The sequence below is a fragment of the Chenopodium album genome, chromosome 6 (assembly GCF_948465745.1).
Source record: "Chenopodium album chromosome 6, dcCheAlbu1.1, whole genome shotgun sequence".
NCBI classification, from domain to species: Eukaryota; Viridiplantae; Streptophyta; class Magnoliopsida; order Caryophyllales; family Amaranthaceae; genus Chenopodium; species Chenopodium album.
Window position 1 is genome coordinate 78,137,682 of NC_137839.1, and position 7,834 is coordinate 78,145,515.

Below are 7,834 nucleotides of genomic sequence, written 5' to 3' on the forward strand. Positions count from 1 at the left end.
TTACAGTCAGGCCTCACATCTATGGTCTACTTTTTTTTCTCTATACTTCCTACTGTATATTTCTATATTTTTCCGTATTTAATTAATTATTGATCCAAAATGAATTTACTAAACCAACTATTATGAATACAATAAATTCAATAGTTTATACGAGTATCTATTGTTTGAGGGCTTTATAATACGAAGTACTTTGTATTAATTTTATGTAATCCAATGGGTATAAGGTTAAGGTCAAATTAATAGGACTATTTAACGAAGGTTTAATAGATCGGATAAGTTGTCTTTATATGACCCGACTTACTATTGACCTGCACGGACTCGTCTTTTAACCACGCCTTGTAACTTGTAAGGTCGTAAGGAGATATTAAAAGAGAGACTTATTTTGGAAATATTTGCTCATAATGTCGCCATCCAAAAATCATGGTTCATCTTTAGCTGCTCATTTTTTTTCTCTCAACGCTATTACGTTCGGCAATCAATACGAAGTAGTAAAGTAAAAACAAACTAGGGACATTTATGTCTTTGTCTTAATTGGACTAATAGTCAACTTTGATCTAGACTGCCTTTATAAAAATTGATTTGAATTTTCTCGAGTTTAATATAATTATCTCGTGATTGAAAAATTAGAAAGTCAACAAAATATGCACTACAATTGAGCAAAAGTTCTCGTGAATATGCTTAACAAAAGCTCAATCAAGTAATGAACCTAGCTCAAATATTGTAATTTTCGTTATATTGATATATATTTGAAAGGAATTTTATATTTATTATTTATGTGCTGTCATTGTAGTAACTATGAAAAACAAGAAGAAGAAAAAACTATGAAAAATTAGCATTAGAATTTGGTTTCAAAATTTACGTTGCAAACCACTTTTCATAGTTACTAAGTAATCAAATTTTGACTAAATTTTGATTGATATTATACGATATATTACAAACAACGATAAAACTATTCTGATTATATATAAGATAATATAAATATACAACTAAATATAGTTGCAACGAATTGAACTAATTTCCGAAAAATTGATAACTAGCCAAAATTTTGAATTCACTAAATTTACATACAACCTTGACCAATCTTAACTATAATTTATTATCATTTCCCTTGAAGGACAGAAGCCAATAATCCAACTTTAATTCCATGAACCTTGTTACCAAAATCAACATCCCTGCAATAATAAGAAACCCTAGTGAATTGATCAGCTTCGAAACCAATCGAAGATCTCTTCATGGCAAGCACCTCTTCATCATCCCTCTCGACGACATTATTCTTGGGAATCGAGTCTCGATTAGTCGTTCTCTTGTAAGGGCTAGAGTACTTAGCTTGCAAGTAACCATTGCGCCTCCAAGGTGCAACTAACATGTTTGCGTGCTTTAATGACTCCTTCATTGCATTACTCATAATCCTTATTATTTGTTTTAGTACTTGAGTATTTTTTATGATCAATATTGAAGGGATGATTTCTACTAGCGAGGTGTAACGACTTGTAGGTCGCGCTATCTCAAATTCGCCTGCCAACAATACTTCGACTATGTATCGAGTTTTTCCTACGTTCACGTCTATGTACTCGTACGTTCCAGCCGGGAATCGGCCGGTTTTCTCCCACCGGGACTTGCAAAGGCCTATGTCAATTAATTTCGTTAGTAAAACTATCTTATGTTACAAAAATACTTGTACAATGTGACATTTACTTCAAATTATCTATGAAATTAAGTCTTGCTTACGTTTGATAAGAGAAATTAAAGGCGAAATTCAGGATAAACCAACTTTTCAATTCATAGAAAATAATCTTTGATACCATATATAGAACATTACTCAATTAATTAAACAAATTTGCATTTATGGACACCATACCATAAATAAAAGATGAGCTCATAATGTCAAATATATTGCTTCATAAAAACTCTATCTTCTATTTTTAAAGTGTGCATTAAATTTTTACCACATTGAAAATTATTGCAAATAAAAGTAAAATTTCAGTTAAAAAAAAAATTCAATTCAACCAAAACTCTTGAACCTAATATGAATGTTCATGATTAAATAAAACATATATAAAAATTGAAAAAAAAAATAGCATAAAATTAAATATAAAAATAACTTACCAGCATCAAATCCTTTGTTACGAAGATGAGCCATTAAACTACGTTTAAGGCTACTTCTTGAAACATCATTACCACTACCATTGAAACCACCAAATAATTTCAAGGCAATATCAATTTCATCCCAAATCTTTTGTCTTGTACTCTTTTTTTTACCATTACTTGTACACTCTAACAACAAACTTTGTAACAACTCCTTCCTTTGTGTATCATTATCGACTTCATCATTATCAGATACCCAGTTTGCATCACGAGACTCATTACTATTTATATCACCTTCATCGATATCGATATTAAAGTTGTGATCCATTCCGTGATCTCCTTTCTCGATAAACGAGTTTACGAGATCCGAGAGATCAGCTCCGCTTTCCGGCCAATACTCACTCCCGCTACTACTATCACACGGCCTATACCACTTGGCGGCCTCATCGAAAGCCGCCGCTACCCTATTGAATTTGATTGGTATTTTGGCCATTTTTTTAGATTTATAGTTGTTTTGTTTAATATTGGACAAAAAATTGTTTATATAGAGAGAAAAAATGAAATGAATGAAGAGTTGAGATTTATAATGATGGTTTTATGAAGAGAGAATGAGGTAAAAATGGTGATATGATGTAAACATGTATGACAAATATATATATATATATATATATATATATATATATATATATATATATATATATATATATATATATATATATATATATATATATATATATATATATATATATATATATATATATATATATATATATATACTTGTTTACTTAATTTTTGTTTAACCTTAAACAAAAAATGGGACTTGACTAATAAATTATCCGTGGATTGTTATGAATGTGGACTATGAATATTCCCTTTATTTGCGTAAAGGTTCATTGGTTTTTTCCAATGTATGTGGATTGGTATTGGTCACCAATTCACTTAATTGGTTAATTACAAATTCACAATGTATTTTGGGGGAAAACAATATCCATATATTAAGGATTTTAAGGGATAGGTTATTATCATATGACGTGTCAGATCCGAATATGCAATATACGGAGTATTTTTTTTTTTTCCAAATACAATTAATGTTATCCAACTCAGCTGTACAAATCATGATATGTCTTGTCATCTTGTGTATAGCTAAAATAATTTATACACGTGTTTACATTTTACAATAATTTTTCATGAAATAAGGTGAACGTAACCAGGACTAAATACCACCAAGATTTATAAAGGCAATTCTACACATTGTATTTGATGCAAGATCTTTAACGTCATTATTAAACTTTTTATTTAGCTAGGTTTATAACTTCATATAATTATATCACAAAGTAATGAAAAAGCTCAAATTAAAATATCATTATTTCACGTATACCGTGTACTTTGTAACTTTTAAACTAGAATAATGATGCATCTATAGGCAAGTTAAATAGTTTAACTAGCACCCTTTTAAAAATACAATAAAATAAGGTACGATAATCCATTCCACTTTATATATATATATATATATATATATATATATATATATATATATATATATATATATATATATATATTCAATTCACATATTTCATATGCCATATAACCTTAATATATAACGTAATTCATAAAATTATGCACGAATAGTTGAAGAAGACAATAACACGACATATAGTTATTATATCATTATATACGAGGAAATATAATCTAGTTTGTTAGTTCTATGAATTCTAATACCATGATTAAATTAAGATGTAAAATGATGGCTATGATTTGTTTATTTTTGTAATGTTAGTTGTAGAATGATCGTATTACTTGAATATAAGTAAGAATGATCGTATTACTTGTAAATTTGTAATGTTGTAGAATGATCGTATTACTTGTAATGTTGTAGAATAATCGTAGTGACAAATAAACCATGAGTTTATGGTAAATAGAAATGTATTCTGATTTAACAAATTATTACGGAATACTCCATAGTACTTAGTAGGTTTCCTATGTTTGTGGCAATACTAACACATTTTTAATAATCTGTGTTGCATTTGCATGAACATAAACGATGGTAGTATCATATAGTCACAATTATTTCCTAGGTTTGTGGCAATACTAACACATCGGACTATTAGAGTTGAATGCTAGTATTGTGATTTGCGAAACAATGCACATTCTGTCACTCAGATCGGAGGACAAACAACTCGTCTCGATATGTGTGATTGACCGATTGAATGCTTATCCACTTCTTATTTACTTTCACATTTATATTCCCTACTATCTAGATTTTCTCTTTTGAAAATTTAGAATTTCTTGGCTAAGTAGAATTTAGTTATAAGTGCCTTGATAGGAACGTTTAGTTATAAGTGCGTTGATAGATTAAAATGAGAAAATAAAATGATATACATAATCCTTAAGGTATATTTAATTTAAATTTAGAAAATCGTGACAAAACACACTAATTACACTGATTTACGCCTGTTTTTGTCATGAATTCCTAATTTTATACTCCAATTTTCAAGAGTATATTAAAAATTATACGTGGTCAAATTAATTCACTAAAAAAGCAAATGATGCAACTATTTAGAAATGAACAAGGTCATTAACCACATACAATATAATTGATAAAATGGATCAATTTATCAATATGGAGTAACAATGAGGAAACTAATTTAAATGAGGTTAATGATAATACATAACTATATTGGATTAGTGATTGAGTTATCAAGTAGGCATGAAAATTAAAGAGGTAGTTGTTAACAGTTAGTTTACCAATATATGGTGTTACTAACAAAGTTATAGTATAGAGTCATACATTTTGTTACACCATTGGTTGATTGATTGAGTTATGCCACACGTACGGTATAGTAGAACTCTAGAAGTCCAATAGGCTTACAAATTTACAATGAAGTATAATCCTACATGCATTATTATCCAACTAAAGTACTAAACAGAATATGCATTTATTTTTTTTACCAAATAAACCCTTTTGAAGTCAGGATAATTAAATAGCCAAAGTTAGGCCTTTTTTTTAATCTTATTTTGACGCTTATTATAATGAAAATGCGGAAAATGGACGATGTCAAATAGCCAAATTATATTTATCTCTTTTTTTTTAATGAAATGTCTTTGTAATATTGTGTCTATGTTCATTGAATCTTTTCAGATTATGTCCACATTCATCTTGTCTAAAAAAACATTAAACTCTTTCATGTTCCAAGCCACTATAAGCTAATCTTGGTGGACTGGTGTTTGTCTTTAAAATTAAAGAAAAAGTACATATTACTCGTTAAAAGGATTAAGCATTTCATGATGTCTTCAAAAAAAAGCTTTATTATATGATTAATGAATGTAGATTTTATTTATTTGACAGTTAAACACAACATTTTGCTTCAACAATTGAATAGTTTGACAGTTAAACACAACATTTTGCTTAATCGAGCATTAGTGCATTACAATACTACTTATATTTTATGTTGCCAATTACTTCATTGTGTTAAAGGACTATGTCAATTAAAAATTTATGCTGATGTTTTATACTCTATCACAATATCCCAAAAAACGTAGATATTAGCTTTTAATTTTGGAATTTTTTGACTTTTTAACCCAAAAATAAAAATTGCCGAAATGTTTACCATGATCCCTAATACTCTCCAGGAGTCCAATTGGTTGGGAGGAACCATCCAATTTGCCTTTAAACGACCAATTTACCAGTTTACAACTTGCACCGATATCATTAATTCAAGTTTACCACGAACATTTATGACAACATATAATGATCATATATGGTTCCAAACGGTATTATATGACCCTAGATATATTCCCTAAAATCTCAATGCTTTTCGACATCAGGCCCCCGAAACATTCGAAATTTCTCAAAAAGCGTGGATATTAGCCTTAAATTTTGGAAAATTTTGACTTTTTTCGCCTATAAATAAAAATTACCGAAATGTTTACCATGGTCCCTAATACCCACCAGGAGTCCGATTAGGTGGGTGGAACCATCCAATTTGCCTTTAAATGGAGAATTTACCGGTTTACATACAACTTGCACCGATTTTATTAACTCTAGCCTACCACGAACATTATTGAAAACATTAATGATCATTTATGGTTTAAAACAGTATTATATGACCCCGATATGTATCCCCTAAAATCTCAAAACTTTAAGACACCGGGTCCCAAAACCTCAAAAATTTCTTAAAAAGCATGGATATTAGCCTTCAATTTTGGAATTTTTGACTTTTTTTTTTTTTACCGAAAATAAAAAATGTCGAAAAGTTTACCATGATACCTAATACCCTACATTCCAATTGTGTGGGTGGAACCATCCAATTTGCCTTTAAAAGGCCAATTTACCGGCTTACAACTTGCACCGATTTCATTAACTAAAGCCTACCACAAATATTTATGACAACAAATAATTATCATACATTGTTCCAAACGACATTATGTGACCCCGAGATTTATTCTCTAAAATCTCAAGTCTTTTCAACACCGGGTCTCGAAACCTCTAAAATTTCTCAAAAAACGTGGTTATTATATTAGCCTTCAATTTTGGAATTTTTTGACTTTTTTTCGCCCTAAAATAAAAATTACCGAAATGTTTACCATGGTCCCTAACCCTCTGGGAGTCCAATTGTGGTTGGGTGGAACTATCCAATTTGCCTTTAAACGACCAACTTACTGGTTTACAGCTTGCACTGATTTCATTAACTCAAGCCTACCACGAACATTTATGACAACATATAATGGTCATTTATGGTTTCAAACAGCATTATATGACCCCGAGATGTATCCCCTAAAATCTTATTTCTTTTCGACACCAGGCCTCGAAACTTTCGAAATTTCTCAAAAAGCGTGGATATTAGCCTTCAATTTTGGAATTTTTTGATTTTTTTTTCGCCCGGAAATAAAAATTGCCGAAATGTTTACCATGGTCCTTAGCACTCTCCGGGAGTCAAATTGGTTGGGTGGAACCATCAAATTTGCCTTTAAACGACCAATTTACCGGTTTATAACTTACACCGATTTCATTAACTCAAGCCTGCCACGAACATTTATGACAAAAATAATGGTCACATATGGTTCCAAACGACATTATATGACCCCGAGTTGTATTCTCTATAATTTTGAGACTTTTAGTCACCGGGCTCCGAAAGCTCCAAAATTTCACAAAAAGGTGGATATTAGCATTCAATTTTTGAATTTTTTTACTTTTTTTTGACCCGGAAATAAAAATTTCCGAAATTTGTCCCTAATACCCTCTAGGAGTCCAATTGGGTGGGTAGAACCATTCAATTTGCCTTAAAACGGCCAATTTACCGATTTACAACTTGGACCGATTTCATTAACTCAAGCCTACCACGAACATTTATGACAACATATAATGATCATAAATGGTTCCAAAAGAAATTATATGATCCCGAGATGTACCCCATAAAATTTCAAGACTTTTCGACAACGTGCCTTGAAACCTCCAAAATTTCTCAAAAAGCGTGGATCTTAGCCTTTAATTTTGGAATTTTTTTTGACTTTTTAACGCTCGAAAATAAAAATTGCCGAAATGTTGACCATGGTCCCTAATACCCTCCGGGAGTCTAATTGGGTGGGTGGAACCCTCCAATTTGCCTTTAAACGGCCAATTTATCGGTTTACAACTTGCACCGATTTCATTAACTCAAGCCTACCACGAACATCTATGACAATATATAATGATCATATATGGTTCCAAACGGCATTAAATGACCCCCAGATGTATCTCCTAAAATCTCAA

The 7,834-nt window shown here is 30.6% G+C and overlaps 1 protein-coding gene across 1 annotated transcript; it reads right to left on the minus strand.

Moving 5' to 3' along the window:
* Window positions 1–884: 884 nt before the first annotated feature.
* Window positions 885–2,731, minus strand: LOC145635430 (uncharacterized). The gene is made up of 2 exons (XM_081686709.1): window positions 2,107–2,731; window positions 885–1,626 (listed from the first exon to the last, which is right to left on the minus strand). Exons 1-2 carry the CDS (start codon window positions 2,576–2,578, stop codon window positions 1,100–1,102), a joined length of 999 nt encoding a protein of 332 aa, XP_081542835.1. The 5' UTR covers window positions 2,579–2,731; the 3' UTR covers window positions 885–1,099.
* Between the last annotated feature and the right edge of the window lie 5,103 nt (window positions 2,732–7,834).